Source organism: Oryx dammah, unplaced genomic scaffold (assembly GCF_014754425.2).
Source record: "Oryx dammah isolate SB20612 unplaced genomic scaffold, SCBI_Odam_1.1 HiC_scaffold_8, whole genome shotgun sequence".
Classification (NCBI taxonomy): domain Eukaryota; kingdom Metazoa; phylum Chordata; class Mammalia; order Artiodactyla; family Bovidae; genus Oryx; species Oryx dammah.
In genome coordinates, this window is record NW_024070192.1 from 18,701,566 (window position 1) to 18,726,401 (window position 24,836).

General features: G+C 48.7%; 1 protein-coding gene across 2 annotated transcripts in view; it reads left to right on the forward strand.

Annotated features, from left to right (window-relative positions):
* MPP2 (membrane palmitoylated protein 2) overlaps positions 1 to 21,450 on the forward strand; it is a 30,522-nt gene extending 9,072 nt beyond the window's left edge. For both annotated transcript variants that reach the window (XM_040245202.1, XM_040245201.1), the window contains exons 4-13: positions 12,803 to 12,955; positions 13,069 to 13,218; positions 13,533 to 13,760; positions 14,531 to 14,662; positions 14,756 to 14,861; positions 14,943 to 15,011; positions 15,231 to 15,392; positions 16,040 to 16,242; positions 16,587 to 16,715; positions 17,974 to 21,450. In XM_040245202.1, coding sequence (XP_040101136.1) covers positions 12,803 to 12,955; positions 13,069 to 13,218; positions 13,533 to 13,760; positions 14,531 to 14,662; positions 14,756 to 14,861; positions 14,943 to 15,011; positions 15,231 to 15,392; positions 16,040 to 16,242; positions 16,587 to 16,715; positions 17,974 to 18,150 — 1,509 coding nt within the window. In that variant the 3' untranslated portion in view covers positions 18,151 to 21,450. The remainder of the gene's footprint in view (positions 1 to 12,802; positions 12,956 to 13,068; positions 13,219 to 13,532; positions 13,761 to 14,530; positions 14,663 to 14,755; positions 14,862 to 14,942; positions 15,012 to 15,230; positions 15,393 to 16,039; positions 16,243 to 16,586; positions 16,716 to 17,973) is intronic.
* Positions 21,451 to 24,836: the final 3,386 nt, after the last annotated feature.

Genomic DNA, 24,836 nt, shown 5'->3' on the forward strand with positions numbered 1-24,836 from the left:
GAGGAGGTGAGAATGATGCCAATAGCTATGTTGGAGGCAAGGCTGGGAGTCACAGGGAATCGTGTTAATTGCTCAGATTTCTCAGGGGGGTGGGCGGTCTTCAGCTGAGAATTAAGGATCAGGGGTTGAGTGGAGTGGGGGTGGAGGGTGGGATTTAGAAGTGAAGGTTCAACCAATAATTAATTACTAAAGAGGAGAGAGGGAACCCACCAAAAGTCAGGGAGCAGGATCAACAGGGCTCCAGATCATCAATCCAGGGTGAGGGTGATTCAGTCCAGAGACACTGAGGGTGGCTTTGGTCCAGGGCTTGTGCCAGATGGGAGCTGTGGGAGGCTGAGGTGCACGAAGAGGTGAGAGTGGCTCAGAGCATCACCTCTGGGGCCGAGGCTGGGAGGGGAGGGGAGAGTGGCCAGGAAGAAACAGAAGGGCAGGGAGAACATGGAGGCAAAAGCCTGGGGGCTTTCTGGGGTCAGTAGCGAGAGAGTGTACAGCTGGAAGAGGAGAAGGCCGAGGTCAGAGAAGGAGGTGGGAAGTGAAAGGTTTCCAAGGAGGACAGTTCTAGGGATAACATTTTGAATGTGGCCATGGTGGGCAAAGAGGCCGTCAGTGTTAAAGAATTCTAGGAATGGATGGGTTGGGTGGGGGATGGAGTGTCTACATGGGCATGAGGGTGGGGAGACACTGGAGGCAGCCCCAGGGTCTCAGGTAAATGGTGGTGGGTGTGACCAGCAAGTTGGATGATAGTGATGGCAAGGGTGGGGGGTGGGGCAGTACAGCTAGGAGGTGGGTCTTCCACAGGGTGAGGTGGGGACTCTGGGACAGGACAGCTGTGACCTTTCCTGACATGGGGCTTGGAAGGGGACCAGATGCTCATGGGAGGTTCCAGGGAAGAGAAAACCGAGCAGATTGGAGGAGATTGGAGAAAGGCAGGTTGCCTCTCAGTCAGTGGTTAAGGACTGGACTTATGTATTAAAAATCAAAACGAGGAGTTATGCATGTTTCAAACAGAGAGAATATGAGCTCCTTGAGGACAGCAATGCCGGCTTTGTTTACTACTCTGTCCCCAGAGCCTAGAACAGTGCCTGGCACATAATAGGTCCTCACTGAATGTTTGTTGAATGAATAAATACAAGAAAGTGTGCAGAAAAAGTACCCACCTCCAGGACGTGAATGCTGATCACGTTTGCTTTCGTTCTTGCTCTTTCTTTTTAAGAAATAAAAAGCGTGTCCAGTAAATGCCTCTCCCCTTTTCATTTCCACTGCTATCCCTGCCCACAGGTGACCGGTGGCTGGAGTTGATGATACCATGCCCCTGAACATTTGCCCATCTTGACTACATATGTATTTAGATGTAAACCACAGGCCCCTGTTATATGTGTTTTTAAACTTTACATAATGGAATGGTAGTGGAAGCAGCTATGGTTTTTGAGATCTCTAGTTCATATAAGTAATATAGTTACTGACATGCATAGAGATTCATTTGGACTGTTCTGTAGTACTCCAATATGTGAACAGAGCCCGGTGTATTCATTTTCTGGTTCCCCTACTGAGAGACAGGTACACTGTTGCTGACTTATCGCTGTTAAGCACAGTGTGGCAGTGAACATCCTTACATCCATCTGCTTCTACATGTGGGTTAGAGTTTCTCTAGGGTGGACACTTGGCAGTGGAATTGCTGAGGACCTGCATTTGAACCTCAACATCTATAACCTTCCAAAGCTGACTTCACAGTTGGATTTATTAAACCACACCATCTCTGAGTCACGCTAGCTATTGCTTCTGCAGTGTGACAGCCAGTGAAATAAGGAGGCTCTCTCGGGATGCAGAACCTCAGGGTTAGAAGGTTCTTTAGCTAGAACCCTCCAGAGTGGGACGCGCCCCCACCCACATCCCCACCTCCATAGCATTCCTCTCTAGTGGCCTCTTAGAACCCATCTGACAGCTCTCCAAAGGTGAGACTGATGGCTGGATGGCTCTGTCATTCGCTTGGTCATTCCATCATCCGTCCTCTATTCAACAGATATCTCTTGAGTGCTCACCAAGGCCAGGCGCAGTGCTAGGACGGTGGCAATGAAACGTCAGATAGTTTATTCTTCTCTTGAGGGAGCCCCGAGCCTGTCGTTTTCTCACTGAGCTCAGCAATGTCCTAGTCCTGGGACCACAGCCTGATGGAAAAGTTACCAATGCACTGTCAGTTTACATAAGTAAACTTCCTTCTCCAGGAATGTTCTCTCCATCTAGCTGTGAAACAAACAGGAAATGAATCTCCATAAGGGAGCATCTGAGCTCAGAAAGGACTTCCTTGGTGGCTCAGACACTAAAGAATCTGCCTGTAATGTGGGAGACTTGGTTTTGATCCCTGGTTTGGGAAGATCCCCTGGAGGAAGGCATGGCAGTCCACTCCAGTATTCTGGCCTGGAGAATCCCCATGGATAGAGGAGCCTGGCCGACTTATGGTCCATGGGGTTGCAAAGGGTCAGCTCAGGAAAAATCCCTCCAACCCCTATATATGTGACCCTTTGCAATACAATTTGCCAGTCCTCTCATCAAAGGTAAACTTTCTCCATTCTTCAATCTGGGCTTGACTACATGACTTGCTTTGGACTACCAGACCTACATCTTACTCCTTCTCACCCATTTTAATGATTACGTATACACAGGTCAATTTCTAACCTATTAGACAAAGTACTTTATCAAAGATATAGCAGCAAAAGCTTTAGAAGCCCAGAAACCCACAGGAGTAGAGCCCAAGTAGAAACCGATGTGGTAGTTATTCACCTCCTTCCCTTTCCCTGATGACACGGGCTTGACTCTCCTCTCTGGGGAGGTGCCAGACAATGCGGGAGGGGCTGCCTTGGGTAGATCTGGAACCAGGGAGGAGCAGGCCCTGAGGGGACAAGCCCAGAGAGTTACAGGTGCTGAAGAAAGTCAAATCTGGCAGGCAGATTGGAAATCCAGAGGGTTGGCTACAGAGAGCAGGTGCAGTCCTGGCAGGTGGGTGACGTCTGGGAGCGCTGACGTGGACCCAGTAGCAGGTGTTCCAACAACAGGCAGGGCACAGTGAGGAATCAAAGGCAGATGACATTCAGAAATTTAGGCAAACTGTTATCAGTGGGGACAGCTGCCAGTTTGGAGGCCTGTGAACTAATCCACAGGAGATGAAGATGAAAATAAACAGTGTTTGAAGTCCGATTCATTGACCAGCTGTGTGGCCTTAGTAGGGCTGACAACCTCTCTGAGCTTCAGCCATTACTTCTGAGAAATGGGGATAACAATACTTACCTCTCAGAGTTGTGGTCAGGAGAGGGGGAGGTCATGGATGTGGAAGTGTTTGGCCATTGGACTGGAATTCAGAGGGAAGAGCCAGTCCTGTGGTGGTGGTGGGAAGGTGAGATAGCTGACAAAGAAAGGCAGGGTCTTAAAAGAATAGGGGGCCAGGAGGGTCACCAAGATGGAGATTCTGACCAGGGGACATGGTGGGGAGCCTAGTGCATCAGTTAGCTTTTGCTGTGTAACAAACTACGCCACAGCATAGTGGCATGACTTAGTCTCATGATTTTGTGGATTTGACTGGGTGGTTTTCTGGTCTGGGCTTGCTCAGTTGGGATGGGGTAGAACAGCCTCAGTCACGTGACTGGTGACGCAGCCGGGAAGGCTGCACTGTCTGGGACAGTGTGGTCTCTCATCCTCTAGGAGGGTGGCCCAGGTTGCTTCACATGGTGGTCTCAGCAGTAACGAAAAACCAGCCCCCAGTCCTAGGCACTTTTCAAGCCTCTGCTTTTACATCTCATTGGCCAAAGCAAATCATGTGGCCAAATTCAGGTGGAAGAGTCCCTTTACCTTCTGGCTCACCATGCTTTCAGATTTTGAATTACTTTCAGATTTTGAATTACTTAATTATGAGCCTGGGCTTCAAGTGGGAATTCTGTCTCATGATCAGAGAAGTTGGAGTGGAAAGGTGGAGGGAAAAGTTTTCCAAAGAAAGGCTGTGGCGTGTTTCTGCATTTGCAGTTTACATCTGGCTCTGCATGGGCAGCTGGCAGATTTGGGATTAAGAACCAGCTCTTCCGTCAGCCGGGTGTGAACCTGGCCCAAGTTTCTGGTCTGTAAGGAGCTTGAGGGTGTGCTGTGCTGAGGGTGATTTTTCAGAGCAGAATTAAGCAAATGGTTACCACAGAAATTCAAAACTGCTTTCCTGGTTGTGGGCCCTCGTGCTCCTAATATTATAGTGTGTGCTGTACAAGAGAACACTTTCTAAAAACTGGCGCCCAGATAGTGACACCACAGCTGTGGGGGTGCTCAGGAAACTTTGACTTGCATCTCTGCTCTACACCCAGGAGTTGTGAAAAGGAATTCATTTTACCTGCTAAAGCCTCAGATTCTTTATTGGGAAAATGGCCTTTACACTGTTAATCTTACCATCATGTTGACATTTAAATGAACTGTCTATTGAAGTATAATTGATTTACAATATTGTGATAGTTCTAGGTGTACAGCAAAGTGGTTCAGTTCTATCTATCTCACTATATATATCTCTAATTCTTTTTTATTCTTTTTCCTTATAGTTATTCATTACAAGATATTGAACATAGTTCCCTTTGCTATGCAGTAAATCCTTGTTCTTTATCTGTTTTTTTGCATGGTAGTATGTGTCTATTAATCCCATAGTTCCCAATTTATCTCTGCTCCACTTCCCCTCCAGTAACCATAAGGTTGTTTTCTGTGTCTGTGAGTCTGTTTCTGTTTTGTAAATCAGTTCATTTGTAGGATTTTTTAAGATTCCACATATAAGTGACATCATCTAATATTTGTCTTTGCTTAACTTAACTTCACTTAGTGTGATAATCTAGATTCATCCATGTTGCTGCAAATGGCATTGTTTTTTCTTTTTATGGCTGAGTAATATTCTGTTGTTTATATGTACCACATGTTTATCCATTCATCTGTTGATGGACACTTAAGTTGCTTCCATGTCTTGGCTATTGTAAACATTGGTTACTAATTTAACTCCATGTGTCAGAGAACATATTAGATATGACTGAATGTTTAAGAAATGGAGTCATTTGAGATTTGTTTTGTGATCCCAAACATTGTCTGTTTTGGGGACTATTCCATGTGCGGAGAAGGCAATGGCACCCCACTCCAGTACTCTTGCCTGGAAAATCCCATAGATGGAGGAGCCTGGTGGGGTGCAGTCCATGGGGTCGCGAAAAGTCAGACACGACTGAGCGACTTCACTTTCACTTTTCACTTTCATACATTGGAGAAGGGAATGGCTACCCACTCCATATTCTTGCCTGGAGAATTCCATGGACAGAGGAGCTGGGCGGGCTACAGTCCCTGGGGTTGCAAAGAGTCGGACATGACTGAGCCCTCGGTACTTCCTGCTGCTGCTGCTAAGTTGCTTCAGTCAGTACTTCCTATGGCCCAGCAATTCTGCTTCTGGGAGAAACTCTCACGTGTGCAACAGGAGACACAGACCAGAGTATTCATAGTAGTTTTGTTCATTGCCATTTGGAATGGTAAAAACCTGAAATGACCCAGAGGCCTCTCAGAGAGAGAGGAGATGAATCAAATATGGCATAGTCACATGATGGAATATAATATAGCTATTAAAATGAACAAACTAATGGGATATGGGAACAAAGAATGGATCATAGCAAAATAACATTAAATGGAAAATAATATTAAGTGAATATGTTTTCACTTAATATGAAAAATAACAAATTTTTTGCAAAAAAATAGTAAGTGAAATAGTTTTTTACTTAATAATAAGTTAAAAAAATCAGGCCTTTGGGAATTGTATATGGCACAATTCCCTTTTTTTTTAAGGTAAAAATAACTAAAAACAGTACTTATTTTAGGAATATATTTAATATGTATAGATACAATAAAACTATATAAAATGAGAAGCCAGGGCATGATGAACACGGGGAATCAAGATGTGGTTTCTGAGTGGGGGAGGTGGGTGGATGGGTGTGGGGGGCATGGGCTTAGATGTAGGATAGTGTCAAGATCCTTATTTATGGTTTAAGTGGTGGGTTCTTGCATCCTTGTTATATTATTACAAAAGTACCCAGTTTCAGTTCAGTTCAGTTCAGTCGCTCAGTTGTGTCTGACTCTTTGTGACCCCATGAACTGCAGCACGCCAGGCCTCCTTGTCCATCACCAACTCCCGGAGTTCACTCAAACTCACGTCCATTGAGTCAGTGATGCCATCCAGCCATCCTATCCTCTGTCTCCCCCTTCTCCTCTTGTCCCCAATCCCTCCCAGCATCAGAGTCTTTTCCAATGAGTCAACTCTTCACATGAGGTGGCCAAAGTACTGGAGTTTCAGCTTTAGCATCATTCCTTCCAAAAAATACCCAGGGCTGATCTCCTTTAGAATGGACTGGTTGGATCTCCTTGCAGTCCAAGGGATTCTCAAGAGTCTTCTCCAACACCACAGTTCAGAAGCATCAATTCTTTGGTACTCAGTCTTCTTCACAGTCCAACTCTCACATCCATACATGACTACTGGAAAAACCATAGCCTTGACAAGATGGACCTTTGTTGGCAAAGTAATGTCTCTGATTTTTAATATGCTATCTAGGTTGGTCATAACTTTCCTTCCAAGGAGTAAGCGTTTTTTAATTTCATGGCTGCAGTCACCATCTGCAGTGATTTGGGAGCCCCCAAAATAAAGTCTGACACTGTTTCCACTGTTTCCCCATCTATTTGCCATGAAGCAATGGGACCAGATGCCATGATCTTAGTTTTCTGAATGTTGAGCTTTAAGCCAACTTTTCCACTCTCCTCTTTCACTTTCATCAAGATGCTTTTGAGTTTCTCTTCACTTTCTGCCATAAGGGTGGTGTCATCTGCATATCTGAGGTTATTGATATTTCTCCTGGCAATCTTGATTCCAGCTTGTGCTTCTTCCAGCCCAGCGTTTCTCATGATGTACTCTGCATAGAAGTTAAATAAGCAGGGTGACAATAGAGAGCCTTGACGTACTCCTTTTCCTATTTGGAACCAGTCTGTTGTTCCATGTCCAGTTCTAACTGTTGCTTCTGACCTGCATACAGGTTTCTCAAGAGGCAGGTCAGATGGTCTGGTATTCTCGTCTCTTGAAGAATTTTCCACAGTTTATTGTGATCCACAGAGTCAAAGGCTTTGGCATAGTCAATAAAGCAGAAATAGATGTTTTTCTGGAACCCTGTTTAATAGCAGCTAACTAAAAAGAAGTCATGCAGGAACCAAGGATGAGAACATATCATGAGCGAAGGATATGATTAATCCAATTCTGAGTTCTCAAAGTCCCAGAAAGAGTGTTGCAAATTGTGATATATGTTGGGTGTTCTCAGTATTGGTCAATCAGCCTGCTGGTAGTGTTTCTTTTGTATAAGAATGATTAAATGTTTCAAGTTTCCTCTGGCCCATGAGGATAGAGCTTGGAGAGTTGTGTTCTTCTGTCTGTGGGGAAGATCTCCAGGGGCAGCCACAGGGGTAGGAATGGATCAGCCTAGGGGGAGGGGTCATTAACTAAAAGATGGGAGGTAATGACTTGGAAGACACACTGGCTTCCTGCTTGGTTAGGTCAGGGCTCCTCAGGAAACTTGATGCCCTCATCCATAGAGCAGAAGATGCTAAAGCTAAAATGGACAATCTCTAGGCTGCTCATGTCACCTGGGCCAGAGCTAGCCCCCGTTAACTGGAAGGAGTCTGGCCGGAGTCGCCATGGTGAGGGGGCTGCAGGTCTGAGTGCCTTCGTTTATTCTTGAAACATAGTTCCTGGGGCCCTGGGCTCTTAGCATTGTCTAGACACTGGTAACAGAGCCAGGTCCTCCGTGGGCTGTGCTGAGTTAATGACTGAAGATCACACAGCGTTTGGTAGAAACTGCTGGGGCATTTCTCTGCCCTCTGGCTTCTGAGGATCATCAAGGCATAACAGGTCTCCGAGTACTACTTCTTTGCCCCTTCAGTTGTCTGTTTCCCCAGCAGGAACGTTCTGTCCAGCCGGGCTGTGGGAGTCAGTCTGAAAGGCTGCCCTCTCGGGGAGGATGATTTAGGGAGCCCCCCTACATGGGAAGCTGTTTGGGGTAGAGAAGGCAGAAACAGAGCCTTAATTGAGCAACTGCTGTGTGCCAGGCACTGTGTCCATCTCATCAAATCCTCAGAGTATCCTTATGAAATGTTGTTAAAATTTCCTCATCTTATGCGCTGGAAAAACTTTCTGTTATGGAAATTTTCAAAAATGTTTCCAGAACCCCTATCATCCATTGCCCTACTTCAACATTGAACAACTCAAAAACAATCTTGTTTCATCCATACCTCCACCTCCTTCTCTCTCTCTTGAATTATTTTGAAGCAAGTTTCAGATATAATTTTATCTGTAAGTATTTCAATATTTGTAGTTAAAAGTTCTTAAAAAATGTTTGCACTACCATTATTACACGTAGAAAGTTAAGCAATAATTTTCTTACAGATTTTTATTAAATGGTGTTGTAATACCTGGACAGTCATTTGGAAAGATATCAAAGCAGATCCATACTTCACACCATTCATCAGAATAAACTTCCAAGCAGGTCTGAGATCGAAAAAACAAACTATGTACATCCTAGAAGAAAACATGGATCTGTGTGTAAAGGAAAGCCTTTTTTTAAAAACTATGCCTCGAAATTTGGATGCATAAAATATTAATAAATTTAACTAAATTAAATACATAGTTTTTGCAGTGACAAAAAAACATAAGCCGAGTCAAAAGATAAATGACAAACTGGGGGAAAATATTTGCAAGAGGTATTACAGATAAAGGGCATATCTTCTTAATATAGAGAATGTTTTAAGAAGTGAGAAAAAGAAAAAACAAGATCTGATGGAAAAATTGGCAGGAGATGTGAACAGACAGATCACAGAAAAAGATATACAGATGGCCTTTAAACATACGAAGAGATGCTCAGCTTTGCTCATAATAAGCAAAATGCAAATTAAGCCCCACTGAGAGATGGCTTCTCATCTATGTGACTGGCAGACATTCAAGGGTTTGATCACACACTCTGGTGGCAAGGCTTCAGGAAAGTTTCTCTTCTAATGCTGGTGGGAAGACAAAGTGGCACAAGCCCCATGGAGGGGAGTTTGTCAATATCTAACAAAACCACATATTTATTTACTGCTTGACCCAGCAAGACTTCTAGGAATTTACATGAAAGATCTACTCCACGAATATGGAATGGCTATGCCAAGGCTATTCACTGCAGTTTTATTTGCAATAGTAAGATATTAGAAACAACCTCCATACCTATGGAGAGTCGTTGAATAAATTATGGTACTCCAGTCATGAAATCACGCAAATGCAGTGATTAAAAGTTAACAATAATAAAGGAAGATCTCCACGGAGCAGCACAGAGTGATTCCAGAACATATTGTTAAATAAAAAAACAGGGACTTCCCTGGTGGTCTAGTGGTTAAGAAACCTTGTTTCCATTGCATGGGTTTGATCCCTGGTTGAGGAACTAAAATCCTGCATGCTGTGTGGTGCAGCCAAAAAACAAGAACAAACAACAAAAAGAAACCCAAACAACAAAAACCCACTTCTTAAACAAACAGAAACCCCAAAGTATCAAAGAGTATACATAAGAGTATACATACTCTCTTTTATATAAGAGAAAAGGAAATATTTATTTATTTTTGTAGGAAAAACACAGACTGAATAAACTAGAAACTAATGAAAATGATGCCTTTTAGAGTGTTGGTATGAATGGAGTAGAAGGGATGAAATGGAAATAAGACTTTTCGAGTTTACTTTTTATGTAGATTTAAGATTGCAGCCATGTGAATGTTGTACATATTAAAAATAAGATTAAATTGTAAAAGAATGAAAAAACTAACCCTGAAATTAAGTGCAGATAAGTGAATCCATTCATATATCAAATTGTTCAGTTCAGTTCAGTCACTCAGTCGTGTGTGATTCTTTGCGACCCCATGAATCACAGCATGCCAGGCCTCCCTGTCCATCACCAACTCCCAGAGTTTACTCAGACTCAATATTTGTAGTTAAAAGTTAAAATCCATCTAGTCAGTGATGCCATCCAGCCATCTTATCCTCTGTCATCCCCTTCTCCTCCTGCCCCCAATCCCTCCCAGCATCAGAGTCTTTTCCAATGAGTCAACTCTGCATGAGGTGGCCAAAGTACTGGAGTTTCAGCTTCAGCATCATTCCCTCCAAAGAAATCCCAGGGCTGATCTCCTTTAGAATGGACTGGTTGGATCTCTTTGCAGTCCAAGGGACTCTCAAGAGTCTTCTCCAACACCACAGTTCAAAAGCATCAATTCTTCGGCACTCAGCTTTCTTCACAGTCCAACTCTCACATCCATACATGAACACTGGAAAAACCATAGCCTTGACTAGACGGACCTTTGTTGGCAAAGTAATGTCTCTGATTTTTAATATGCTATCTAGGTTGGTCATAACTTTTCTTCCAAGGAGTAAGCGTCTTTTAATTTCACGGCTGGAGTCACTATCTGCAGTGATTTTGGAGCCCCCCAAAATAAAGTCTGATACTGTTTCCACTGTTTCCCCATCTATTTCCCATCAAATTGTTAGCAGAACAGAAAAAGGAATTAAGTAACTTCACAAATTTCTGACTATATGCCTTAAGTGGGATATTTACTAAGCCTGTACTATTTAATATTAGTAGCCGCTAGCCAGCCCCATGTGGGTACTTATTTAAATACTTTACTTAAATTAAAATACTTAAGCTAAAATGCTGATATAAAATTAAAAATTCAGTTTCTTAGTTGTACTAGTCATATTTCTCAACAGCCACGTGTGGCTAGTTGCAACCACAGTAGACAGCCCAGATATAGAATATTTACATTAACATTGTAAGTTTTTAAAAACTATTCTGGGGACAAAAAGAATGCAGATAAATCTTGATTTTTACTTGGGTAAAATATACAGAAGGTGATACCTAAGGTGATATGTAGTAATAGTTTAGCAATTCTGAAACTTTCTGAACATTGAAGGACAGAATAAATAAGTAAATATATTAAAGTTCTTGGGAGAAAATTTTCACCAAAGGAGAAGGGAGATACAAATATGGAATGGGAGAAGGCAAGGAAAATCAGGTAGAATTAGATTTTAATTAGAACAGTCAGGATTCGCTAATGTCTACTGAAGTAATGACACCCAGAATCAGCGAGCACTGAGTGCCCAGATCTTGGCTTCTGAATACCATTCCCCAGCAAAAGGAATCAGGTTTCCTTGGGGAAATTGCTGATTCCACGTCTGGAGTAGGGAAAGTACAAGGTGAGCTGGTGATGGAAGGAAGAAGGCGCTCATAATGGGAACAAGTCAAAAGGCGTGCTGCGGGCTCCCCTGAACAAATTTGGGGTAGACTGAGACAATGAAGATACCAATGATGATGGATTAGAACACACTGAATAAAAAAGTTCATAGTGATGCAGAACGAGAGAGGAGAAGGAGGAGTGGGAGGGGAAAGGAAAAGCTCTTTCTTATAATAGAGTGCCAGCTAATGGGTGTGGAAGGAATAATGGGGTTAGATAATGACTATTTTGCAACCCCGACATAATAACAATTGATTCAGGCAAAAGCCATAAATGGAGACTAAATCCATTAGTGAATGATTATTGGGGAACCGAATAGTCACATGGTCTCAAAGTGTGGGGAAACCTTAAGATCACTTACATAGAACTCTTGCCACAAAGATTAACTTGAGTCTAAACATGTAGAAACAACAGATAAATCCAGCTGTGGGGCACGCCACAAGCTACTGACCTGGACTCTTTAAAAATGTTCTGAAAGACTAAAGGGTCTGTTCTAGGTTAAAGGAAATTAAGAGGATATGATGACGAAAGTTAACATCTGATATTGATTAGACTGTGGATCAGAAAAATAAAGCCCTATAGAATATGTTTAAGGCAGTAGTGACATGAACATGGACTATCTATTAGATAATATTATATTGGTGTGCAAATGTTGAGTTTCTTGCCTGTGATAATGTTATTACAGTTTATGTACCAGATCTCCTGTTTGTTCTTAGGAGATGCGTGTTGAAGTACTTTGGGGTGAAGTACTTTGTCTCTGCAACTATCTTCCAAATGATTCAGAGGGCAAAGAAAGTCTCCATATATATCCTTGAAAGGGGACTCTTTTCTTCACACTTGACATAACTCTCCCTGCTGGGCTGGTCACTGGCAGAGACTTCCTTTTCCCTTTTCTCATGGAGCCCAGAGTCAGTGGAGCAACAAGTAGGTTCAGAGCCCTCTCCTGGTGCCGTGTCCTGACATCTTGTCCCTTTCCTCACTGGGAACACTGAGCTCAAGGCTTGGAGACCCAAGTATGAGTCCCTGTGATCTTGGACAAGCTACTCCACTTCCCTGGCTTCCTTATCCTGGGCCATGGGATGTCCAACACCCCACCCTACCATGATGTTGGGTGGGAGAAGCTGTCCTTGAACTCAGATGCTTATGGAGTTCTGGCGTCTGGGGACTTTAATGGCTCTCTGCGGCAAGAGATGGAAATGAGGTTTTATCTTTTGGATTCTCTCTTCCCTAAACTGGGTCCCAATCGCTCTTGGGGGAGAAAGGAGATAGCAGGGCACATGTGCGTATTTGTGAGTGTGCTTATATCTCAGTGAGTGAGGCTCTGAGGCTAATACCACGAGCAGTGCTTTGGGTAGAGTCTAAAGTCCGGATCTGGGGGTGGAAAGATGCCTGGGAATGGAGGACGGGGCCCGGTTTGGTACCCTGGGGCCCTTGGGGAGGCATCAGACCTCACCTGCTCCACCCCCACCCCCAGGCCCATGAGCGGCTGGAGGAGACGAAGCTGGAGGCAGTGCGGGACAACAACCTGGAGCTGGTGCAGGAAATCCTGCGGGACCTGGCGCAGCTGGCGGAGCAGAGCAGCACCGCAGCCGAGCTGGCCCGCATCCTCCAGGAGCCCCACTTCCAGGTTTGGCCCTCCCCCGGGTTCCCGGGCTGGGGCCGGCAGGAAGTTAGGACTGGGATGGGAAGGGACCTCAGGGCCCTTCCCCATGGTTCCTCCCCTTCCTCCCACCTCTCCAGTCCCTCCTGGAGACGCACGACTCTGTGGCCTCAAAGACCTATGAGACACCACCCCCTAGCCCTGGCCTGGACCCCACATTCAGCAACCAGCCTGTGCCTCCCGATGCTGTGCGCATGGTGGGCATCCGCAAGACAGCTGGAGAGCATCTGGTGAGGATGCCCGGCCGCGCCAGAGGGGGAATCTTGCCGAGGAAGGGTGTTACTATTAAGCAGCGGGATCAAGTCGGGTCAGGGGAGGTCTGAAGACAAGGTCAGCTTTGTCCAGGGTCGGGCACACACATCTCTGTTCTACCCACTTGTGGCCCTTTAGTGCTCCTGGAGATGGAGTTTGGGGAGAGTATGGCAGAGAAAGTGGCCATGAGGGTGGGGGTGGAAGGGTAGAATGGAGGGGCTCTGAGGACACGCATTTGAAGGTTCTGACCTGGAGCAGTTGGGGCTTCACATACTTGCCCTCTGTCTCCCAGGGCGTGACATTCCGCGTGGAGGGTGGCGAGTTGGTGATCGCGCGCATTCTGCATGGGGGCATGGTGGCCCAGCAAGGACTCCTACACGTGGGCGATATCATCAAGGAGGTGAACGGGCAGCCGGTAGGCAGCGACCCTCGCGGGCTGCAGGAGCTCCTGCGCAGCGCCAGCGGCAGCGTCATCCTCAAGATCTTGCCCAGCTACCAGGAGCCCCATCTGCCCCGCCAGGTGGGCCCCTGCACCAAGCTCTACCCCCAGCACAAGGCCCAGGGGGTGGCTGAGCCTCCCACCAGCCAGGGTCACTGGCCTCGGGGTGGGAGCGGCTCCTCTCCAATCAGTGCGCTCAGAGCAAGAGGGGGGCGGGACCTGGCAGATCCAGCCACGTACAGGCCTGTGCACCTTGTGAACACGCTTGCATACTTGCCCTAGTCTTGAGCACTCATGCGCATATGCAAGGGACATGTGCACATCTAAAGCCTGGGGTACCCAAGTGTACAAGTGAATTCCTGCATCGCCCGCAGCCCACTATGTGCCTATGTGTATGTGAGGGTGCTCAGCGTCGGGTGGTCCCGTGTCCCATACAGCTGCCTCCTGGCTGGTGGATTGTGGAGGTCTCGCTGCTCTGCCCATCTCTTCTATTGGTTGTCTGGCTTTTTGTCAAAGCCCTCTCCTCTGGGGGAGGGGAGGGTGTAGGGGGGACAGAGGGATCCTGCATTAGGATCACGCATACCCCAGGCCCGCCGAGCAGATCCCCTGTGCTTCTGAGTCCTTTTGTTCTGGATGCAAAGGGAGGTACTAGGGAGGTGGGCTGGGCAGGCCTTCAGGCATCATGCCTTTAGATGGGCAGTGCCAGGCTCTCATCTTTGTGAAAAGAGGGGGACTGTGTGACACTCCCAGCTCCCACTCTGGGCATAGGGGATGGCAATGGGACAGGGCTCCGACCCCTCCAGCTTTCCCCTGCTTCTGCCCTTACCTCTTCTCGGCAAATCCCTGGCCAGGTATTTGTGAAATGCCATTTTGACTATGACCCGACCCGAGACAGCCTGATCCCCTGCAAGGAGGCAGGCCTGCGCTTCAGTGCCGGGGACCTGCTTCAGATTGTAAACCAGGACGATGCCAACTGGTGGCAGGTGAGTGCTGGTCGCCCATGTAGTCTCCCCAGGCATAGCGTGTCAGGGAGGTGAGGGTTCACTTAGGCAGATCTCTGTCCGTGGTCATTTTAGGCATGCCATGTGGAAGGGGGCAGTGCAGGGCTCATTCCCAGCCAGCTGCTGGAGGAGAAGCGGAAAGCCTTTGTCAAGCGGGACCTGGAACTGACACCCACCTCAGGTACAGTCTTTCCCGAAGACCCCAAATCTGAGATGTGACGTGGCCCTGCCTGGCCTCACTGGTCCATCTCCTTATGGCCAGGGACCCTATGTGGCAGCCTTTCAGGAAAGAAAAAGAAGCGAATGATGTATTTGACCACCAAGAATGCAGGTGGGTGTTGGGCGCCCCTTTCTCCCTGTCCTCCTCTAACGCCCCCTTTTCCCCACCAATAACTGGTGCATCTCTTGGTTCTGAGGCTGCCAGTCCTGTCCCTAAGCCCTGCCTGGTTTCTCCCTGCTGCGTTGGCTCCTGCCCTCTTACCCTCAGCCTCCCTAAGAGCCCCACCGCACCCCCTCCATCTGATGAGCAGTGCCGTCTCCCTGTGTCCAGAGTTTGACCGTCATGAGCTGCTCATTTATGAGGAGGTGGCCCGCATGCCCCCCTTCCGCCGGAAAACCCTGGTGCTGATTGGGGCTCAGGGCGTGGGCCGCCGCAGCCTGAAGAACAAACTCATCATGTGGGATCCAGATCGCTACGGCACCACAGTGCCCTGTGAGTGGGAACCGGGTCCTGCTGGGTGGGGGGTTGGGGGCGAGGGAGCAGGGGCTGCCCTGGGGGCCAGGGCTGGTCCTCTAAATGGGCATCTGCCTCAGGTGAAGTGATACCTTTGGGCGAGAGGTGTAGGGTGTGCGCCCTCTATGGGTGAGTGTGGGAACTGCAGGCTGGGAGGGCTCAGAGAGCTGTCTCAGGACCCATTGGCCAGGTGGGCGTTGCTAGCCTTGCCTCTTCCCTCACGTTTCACTTGCTGAAAGCCCATAGTGAAACAGAGCTATGAGCTGTGCATGGGCTTGTATAAGACAGGGCTTCTTGGTGACAGAGGCAGCTGGGGTATGAAAGCTCCTGGTTCCTAGAGGCAGGAACCTGAGTGCTGACCCCAGGTGTGCTTGGCCTTGCTGTGTGGCTTTGGGCTGCATATTGCCCTCTCTGGGCTTCAGCTCTGCATCTATGAACACTGGGTTAGAGCAGTGATCTCTGCAGGTCCTCTCAATATGGACATCTTGAGTCTGTAGGTGCCAGTGCTGAGGGCGAGGGGCAGGTGTGCAGGAGGGCACAGGACTTCTTGGCTCTCAGAGAGCATGAGCCCTTATGTCTGAGATGATGCGTCCTGCCTGTGCCCATCGGCCCCTCCTTCCCCCTAGACACGTCCCGGAGGCCCAAGGACTCAGAACGGGAAGGCCAGGGTTACAGCTTTGTGTCCCGTGCGGAGATGGAGGCCGACATCCGTGCTGGGCGATACCTGGAACATGGTGAATACGAGGGCAACCTGTACGGCACACGTATCGACTCCATCCGGGGCGTGGTGGCTGCTGGCCGGGTGTGCGTGCTGGATGTCAACCCCCAGGTACTGCTGGCCCACTCCTTCCCAGCCTGCTCAGTACCTCTCTGGGTACTCTGCTTGCCCCCAATATTTCCCCATATATTTCCACACATCCTAGTATAACCCCTCAATTACTGCTAGGGCCACAGCCCACCCAGAACCCCTTTCTCAGTCTCCTGCACCCCCACTCTTCTAGTTTCCTCCAGTTCACCCCATCCCAGCTACCAGCCAGCTGTTCTTCCATTCACTCCCAGGTTTCATGTTCTAGAAGCCCAGGTACCTCATTCTCCTCTGTTCCTAGGTACCTGTCCTCACCCCATCACCCCAGATGTACATGGGGATATACTGCTGGCCCTCCTCTTCTGCAGGCAGTGAAGGTGCTGAGAACAGCTGAGTTTGTCCCTTATGTGGTGTTCATCGAGGCCCCTGACTTTGAGACCCTGCGGGCCATGAACCGGGCGGCGCTGGAGAGTGGGGTGTCCACCAAGCAGCTCACGGTGAGGGCCTCTGAGGTATGGTGGGAGGGGCCTAGTGGCTGCCTGGGAGTAGGGGCCAGCCAGAGCTGAGGAAGAGAAGGAGATGGTGTCCACAAGGGGAGAGGCGCCCACCCAAGGCACCCACCCAGTGAGGTAGGACTAACAATTCTCACTTTATAGGTGTGGACATGGAGGTCTGAGCAAGGAAATGAAGGGATGCAGCTAGTCCGGGGCACGGGAGCTTCTGCCAGGCCCTGCCCAGTCCACTCTGTGGGAACAGAAGGCTGACTCTAGGGAGCCCAGAGGGCCGGAGGGCAGAGGTGGGCTGTTGACAGCTGGGGGAAAGGCTGAAGGGAGGGAGGAAGCTAGAGACTGGAAGGCTGGCTGGAGGGACCAGGTAGCATCAGGGAGGAGGCAGTGCATGGAGGAGAGGCTTCAAGTCAGGTGTTGCACGACTCCGGGGCACCCCTCAGCTCCCAGGGACCCCTGGGAACAGTCTTCCTCTTAAGGTGCAGGGTTTGCAGAGAGTTGAACCCAGGGGTCCCTCTGTTGGCCATATCTGGTACTGCAGCTCTCAGGCTCAGTTTGGAGCACTATGCAGGCCCACGAGCAAGGTCTGGGCTGGGCTCCCCAGGGCTGCAGCACCAAGCCCCCGCGCCCCCCCACCCCCCCACCGCCAGACACAAGCAAGGCCTACTGGAGCCCCTCAGACAAAGCTGGGCCAGTCCTTGAGCTCCTGCCTGGGGTTATTTAAGTCAGTATTCAAGTTCTCCCGCCTCTGCCCCACCAACTTGGATTGGGTCTGGGACCAGGTTTGTCCTGGGCCACACAGGGATGTGCCCCTCAGGCTGCCCAGGTAAGGGGGCCTGGTCAGACTGAAGGGAGGACTGGTTTTGGAGTCAGGCAGACCCTGTGCCGCCACTAGGCTGTCTGTGTGGCCTCTGTGTGTCTGAGTTTTCTCTGTTTAAATGGGAATAATTAGTTCTACTTGCAGAGCTGTAGTGAAGATTATGCAGGTTACAAGTGTTCAGTGTTGCGCTTGTCACTTCCTAAAGGTTATTTCCTTCCTTCCTCTACCCACCTGTCTGTCCATGGTTACAGGAGAGCTGCCATGGGGCATGCAGGGAGGGCCTGCTGCCTCCCAAGCCAGGGGCTCTGAGCCCCCATGGTTGGTACTTTGGGCTCTGGGGAAGGGCATAGATGATACAGGCTCTGGGTCCCCTACATGGAGGGGTGTCTGGGAGACACTGACGGGTGGTAGGCCCGCTTGTGCCGGCAGGAGGCGGACCTGAGGCGGACAGTGGAGGAGAGCAGCCGCATCCAGAGGGGCTACGGGCACTACTTCGACCTCTGCCTGGTCAACAGCAACCTGGAGAGGACCTTCCGTGAGCTCCAGGCCGCCATGGAGAAGCTGCGCACTGAGCCCCAGTGGGTGCCTGTCAGCTGGGTGTACTGAGGCTGTTCACCTGGACCTCGGCTCTCTGGGTCATAACCAAACCCTGAATCCGTCCCCTTCCCACCCGTGACCCCCAGCCCCCATCCTCAGCTCCCGTCCCTGGCTCTCTGGCTCTTCCTGGGTCTCGGCCCTTCATCTGGCTTCAGCGCAGAGGCATGTACTGCCAGGGAGGTGGGTGTTCATGGGGTACCCCTGTGCCCAGGTGCTGCCCACTCCCTTCATCCATTGGCCACCAGATGTCCCTCTCTGGGGGCCAGACCGTGCCCAGGAGGGTGTCAGAGTCACCTCGGTAATGCTCAGTCCAGAGGAGAGAAAAGCTACTTTGGGACCACACGTGGTCGTAGGTACACTGCCCGCCCCCCTCCCACCAGTCCCCTCTCCAATCACTTTTCCTCCTCTGGACTGGCCCCACCCCCTCCCCATTCCTAGGCTCCTCCTCCTTCTCACCCCTCCCGCCTAGGAGCCGGTCTTAGGCTGGTTCCCTGTGACCAAGGGGAGTACATGACTCCCTGGCAACCAGGCAGGCCCGGGTAGGGGTGCCATCCTGGTGCCATCCCAAAGGTTGAAGGACCAAAGCACCAGCTAGTTACAGCCAGGGACCCGTGCAGCTCTCAGCCCCCTCGGAACGGGGCTGGGTCCCTGTCCTTCCCTCATCCACAGCTTTTCACTGCCGAAGTCTCTCCACGGACTTCTCCAAGGTGACCCTGACAGGGCAGCTCTTGCTCCCTGCAGGGCAAGGCTGGCAGGGGCCATGGGCCCCTGGGGTGGGTTGGAGGCCAAGCCCCGTGAGGAGAGGAGCCTGCAACTTCGGACGGGAGAACTCCCAGGCCTCCGTGGCCCGTGGCGGGGGTATGTCTGGGCCCCCTGTCCGTCGTTGCTGTCCATTTTGGTCTCTCTGGCCGGGTCCAGGTGGCATGAGGCTGCCTGAGGGCTGAGGCAGGGTGAGGGCCGGGCCATGAGGTGTGGGCTCGGAGGACAGTTGTGCCCCAGCAGGCTCCCTGCGTGACTCCAGGGGGCGCCATTCCCCCGTAGTCTGCAGTTTCTGTTTCGCCTTGCGGCGGTGTCTGGTCTGTTTCTGCCACTGGTGTGTGTGTGTGTCTCGCTTCGTTTTGGGAAAGGGAGAAGCAAAAGGTACTTTTGCTTTGGAGGTTACTCCCTGGGGGCCCCCCTTTTTGGGGCTCACCACCAGCTCCCATTTCTTATGAGACGCTTATCCCAGATTCCAGAGGCTTGGCCCTCCCGGGATATCTTCCTCCAACTCTCCTATTGTCTCCTGATCCTAAATGCCTGCCCTCCAGTCCTTGGGAGGGCGATTGTGTAAAATAGGAGAATCCCTTTTAAGAAAAGAATGCTGTCCTCGACTTCCCCCGGCATCTCATCCCTCATCCTTCTCTGTGACCTTTCCTGGGGTGAACCTGTCCTTGTAGGGGACCTCCCCCACTACCCCTACCCCCAGCCTTTGTGCTCCCCAGTTCTTCTGAGTGTCTAGTCCGTCTTCGCTGCAGTGTCAGCCCAAGCTGGCCCCTGAACCACTGTGTGCCCATTTCTTAGGGAAGGGGAGGGAGAAGAAACAGAATATTTATTACAAAGTTAGAAATATATTTATTATATTAGGGATCTCATTTGCATTTGCCTAGGTATACAAGTGAGATGTGCCTGTCAAGCCTGCTCCCATCTCATTTGCATAGCTCTGCATCCACTATGCACCTCTGCTTTCCTCTTTTCCCTTTAGTCAACGTTCTTTTAATTTATCCTCCGTTCAGCTCTCCCTTGCTTCCCCCTCACCCTTAGCCCAAGGAGACTAGGAGTGGGAGGAAAATGGGTGTTCTGCTGGCCCAGGGCCATGGCGCCCTTTGTCCATCCATCCCCACCTCACCCAGAAGACTTGGGAATAGAGGCAGCCACCCCCTTCCCTTTGGTAATGCTCCAGAGTGCCCTGATTAGAAGACCATCTTCTTGGATGGGAATGGGCGCTGGACATCGTGCTGAGGAGCTGGTACCTGGTTCTTTGGGGTGAATCTCCATCTTCTCCTCTGGTGATGCCCGAGGGTCAGGGCTGGGCCCCTCCTTTCCTGTCTCCATCCCTCTCTGAACAGCTTCCTTCCTCCCCTGCCTCAGCCCCATTTGAGGGACCAGGGCTGGGTTGGAACAGGTATGTGTGCTCATCCTCCCCCCTCCCACTGTGGACGCTTGTACTGAGGAACCTCAGGATAATGAGGACCCCGTCCGCCTGTCCACACCCAGTCCCAGCCCAGCTGTCCTTCCCCTGTCCCATCCCTCAGCCATCTAATTCCTGAGCTTTCTGTCTGACTGGTTTTCTTTCCTTTGATTAAATGTGAAAGCTAAGGTTCTAGGCTCTGTTTGTCTTTTGTTGGGATTGAGTGGATGGCTGCGGGAAAGGTTTAGAGTTGGGGGAGCACAGCATAGATGATTCTGGAATGGAAGCTGGAGTGACATGTCTTGTGTTCTGTGATGTCCCACTGTTCCACACTCCCCAGCCCCAGAAGATGCTCTCGTTAAAGGCTTGTATCCAGGAGTCTATGAGCATCCATGAAGGCTGGGGAACTCAGGAACCCATAGCTAATCCACTCAGCTTTACCCAGGACTTGCTGTGTGGTCTTAGGCAGGTTCTTCTCCTTCTCTGGACCTCAAGTTCATCCTCTGTAAGGTGTCATGGCTTCTCCCGGGGTAATGCTAGGGTTGGTTCTAGGTGCTCAGCAGCAGGGGCCATAGAGAGTGGTTGAAATATCATCCCAATGTCTCCATGGGTGTGTGATTGAGGGGTCAGTTTCCTTCCCACCTGAGTTCCTCAGGGGATCCCAGGATGCTCACTGAACATTCTCAAGAAGGGCTTTGGCTGTTCCCTTCTATGACAACCAAATGTTGAACTGGCTCCCTTCCTTTGATTTCTCCAAAGCATCCACTCACACAGGGACTAGTGTGGGGACAGCTTGACTGGTGATTTGGAGGCAGCCATGGGGCCTCATGTCACCCACCTAACAGCTCTGATGAGAATTGAGAACCGAATAGTAAACACTCCAATTCCAAAATGTCCCTTGGCCATTCCCAGCTCAGGGAATGTTTTCTTAGCCAACTTTTCCTCCTTGGGTCCTCCCTTCATGTTGCTGGTCCCTCTCCTGCTTGTTTCTCTCATAGTGGACAAACTTCTTCCCATCCCCTGGGGCACCCCTGGAAACTCAGTCTTTCTTTACTAAACCAGCGACTCTGCACTTGTATTTCTGTCCACCTCAGTGGTTCTCAACACTGGCTACCCATTAAAATTGCCTGGAGAATTAAAAACAAAAACCAATTGTTTGGATGCCAGTTCAGAGCAATTAAATCAGAAATTCAAGAAAGGCTATCAGCTGTAACTGACAATCAGAACATCACAGCTTAATAGTTTAACAACTTTATTATTCCTTTCTTGTTCACATCACATCTGATGGAGATGGGCTGGTACTCCTAACAATGATTCAGGGATCTAGTCTCCTGGGTTATTACAAGGGAAGCTGGGAGATGTAGTCTTTCTCAGTGCTCCAGAAGAGGAAACAGGGTCTAACCAGCCTCTCTGAGGCTGAGAGTGGAACCTGGGATGCAGTATGTTTTAAAGTGCCCCAAGTGATTCTAAGTGAAAGTGTTAGCTGCCCAGATGTATCCGACTCTTTGCAACCCCATGGACTGTAGTCCATCAGGCTCCTCTTTGTCCATGGGATTTTCCAGCCAAGAATACTGGAGTGGGTTGCCATTTAGTGATTCTAATGTGTAGCCAAATCTGCCAGCCACTGCCTGTCTATTTTGCCCTTACCCTTCAGGTGGAGGGAATTTCCTTTATGCTCCAAATTGGCACCAAAGTATTTTCCTAATAAAGACAGTTGAATTTCTTTCTTTTTTTTTTAAGTCGCTCAGTCATGTTGACTCTTTGCGACCCCATGGACTGTATAGTCCATGGAATTCTCTAGGCCAGAATACTGGAGTGGGTAGCCTTTTCCTTCTCCAGGGGAACTTCCCAACCCAGAGGTCGAACCCAGGTCTCCCACATTGCAGCCGGATTCTTTACCAGCTGAACCACAAGGGAAGCCTGACAGTTGAATTTCTAAAGGGAATTCTGCTGCCAGTTTTTTTTTTTTTTTTTTAATCCTTTTCCCCTCTTGGCACAGTAGCCTGTGCTTCGAAGGGCAGAAAGGATTCTTATCATATCATGTGCTATGCTCAGTTGTTCAGTTGTGTTCAACTCTTTGCAACACCACAGACTGTAACCTTCCAGGCTCCTCTCTCCATGGGATTTTCCAGGCAAAAATACTGGAGCAGATTACCATTTCCTACTAAAGGGGATCTTCCTGACCCAGGGATCGAACCAGCATCTCTTGTGTGTCCTGCATTGGCAAGCGGATTCTCTACCACCAGCACAACCTGGGAAATTCATAATCATTATAACTAGGCTCAAACACATCTTCATTAATCAAAATAGGAACCATTACATCCAACACATTTTTGCCAATGAGAAATAAGTTTATTTATTCCTGTTGCATAAAACTCCCTGCTTCAGGATTCAGTGAACTCTTGGAAAGTATTTTCTGCCTCCTGCTGGTTGTGGAAATGTTTTCCCTGCAAAAAGTTGTCAAAACGCTTGAAGAAGTGGTAGTCGGTTGGCGAGAAGTCAGGTGAGTATGGCGAATGAGGCAAAACTTCGTAGCCCAATTAGTTCAACTTTTGAAGTATTGGTTATGCAATGCGTGGTCAGGTGGTGTTGTGGGCCCATTCGGTTGAACAAGGCCAGCTGCAGGCACTGAAGTTTTCAGTGCATCTCATTGATTTGCTGAGCATACTTCTCAGATGTAATGGTTTCACGGAGATTCAGAAGCTGTAGTGGATCAGATAGGCAGCAGACCACGAAACACTGCCCATGACTTTTTTGGTGCAAGTTTGGCTTTGGGAAGTGCTTTGGAGCTGCTTCTCAGTCTAGCCACTGAGCTGGTCCTCATTAGTTATCATATAAAATTCACTTTTCATTGCACGTCACAATCCAATTGAGAAATGGTTTGTTGCAAAGAATAAGAGAAGACAACACTTCAAAATGACCATTTTTTTGATTTTTAGTCACCTCATGAGGCATCCACTTATGGAGCTTTTTCACCTTTTCAATTTGCTTCAAATGCCAAATGACCAAAGAATAGTCGATGCTGAATTCTTTGACAACTTCTCGTGTAGTTGTAAGAGGATCAGCTTCGATGATCTTCTCAATTGGTCGTTGTCAACTTCTGATGACTGGGCATTGCGATCTTCATCTTCAAGGCTCTTGCCTCCTTTGCTAAACTCCTTGAACCATCACTGCACTGTACATTCATTAGCAGTTCCTGGCTCAAGTGTTTTGTTGATGTTGGGTGTTGTCTCTGAGGCTCTGTGACCCAGTTTGAACTCAAATAAGAGGATTTCCTGAATTTGTTTTTTGTCTCACATGATTCCCCTAGCCTAAAACAAATGTAAAATAAACAGCAAGTAATGTCATTAGCAAAAAAAAAAAAAAAAGACCCACAAAATGGGAAATGCACATTAAAATGATGTATAACATAACCATTTATTCAAAAATGCATTTCAATATCAAACAGCAAAGTTCAGCAATGCAAATCCACAATTATTTTTGCACCAACCTAATAGTAAGGAACGTTTCAAGTTACTCTCTTATTTTTTTTTTCTTAGTCTTGCTTGTTTATTCTAGAAGGGGGAGCTCCAGGTTCATTTTGTCAGAGTATTCCCTCTTCCAAGTGGGATTTTAACTGCTGCTGCTGCTGCTGCTAAGTCACTTCGGTCGTGTTCGACTCTGTGCAACCCCATAGACGGCAGCCCACCAGGCTTCCCCGTCCCTGGGATTCTCTAGGCAAGAACACTGGAGTGGGTTGCCATTTCCTTCTCCAATGCATGAAAGTGAAAAGTGAAAGTCAAGTCACTCAGTTGTGTTCGACTCTCAGCGACCCCGTGGACTGCAGCCTACCAGGCTCCTCCATCCATGGATTTTTCAGGCAAGAGTACTGGAGTGGGGTGCCATTGCCTTCTCCAATCTTAACTGGAATTGCATTAAAGTAATCCACAATGACAAACCTAGACAGCGTATTAAAAAGCAGAGATGTGACTTTACTGACAAACGCCCTTATAGTCAAAACTATGGTTTTTCCAATAGTCATGTACGGATGTGAGAGGTGGACCATAAAGAAGGCTGAGAGCCAAAGAATTGATGCTTTCAAATTGTGGTGCTGGAGAAGACTCTTGAGGTTCCCTTGGACAACAAGGAGATCAAACCAGTCAATCCTAAAGAAATCAACTCTGAATACTCATTGGAAGGACTGGTGCTGCAGCTGAAGCTTCAATACTTTGGCCACCTGATGTGAAGAGCTGATTCACTGGAAAAGACCTTGGTGCTGGGAAAGACTGAAGGCAAAAGGAGAAGAGGGTGGTAGAGGAAGAGGTGGTTAGATAGCATCACTGACTCAATGGACATGAATTTGAGCAAACTCTAGGAGATGGTGGAGGACAGAGGGACCTGGCGTGCTGCAGCCCACGGGGTCTCAAAGAGCCAGACATAACTTAGTGACTGAACAACAATCTAGGAGGAATTAGGGCTCTTTAATCTTGCCTTCCAGGACTGTGTTCTGCCTCTCCACGTATTCAGGCCTCCCTCTAGCCCAGGGTCC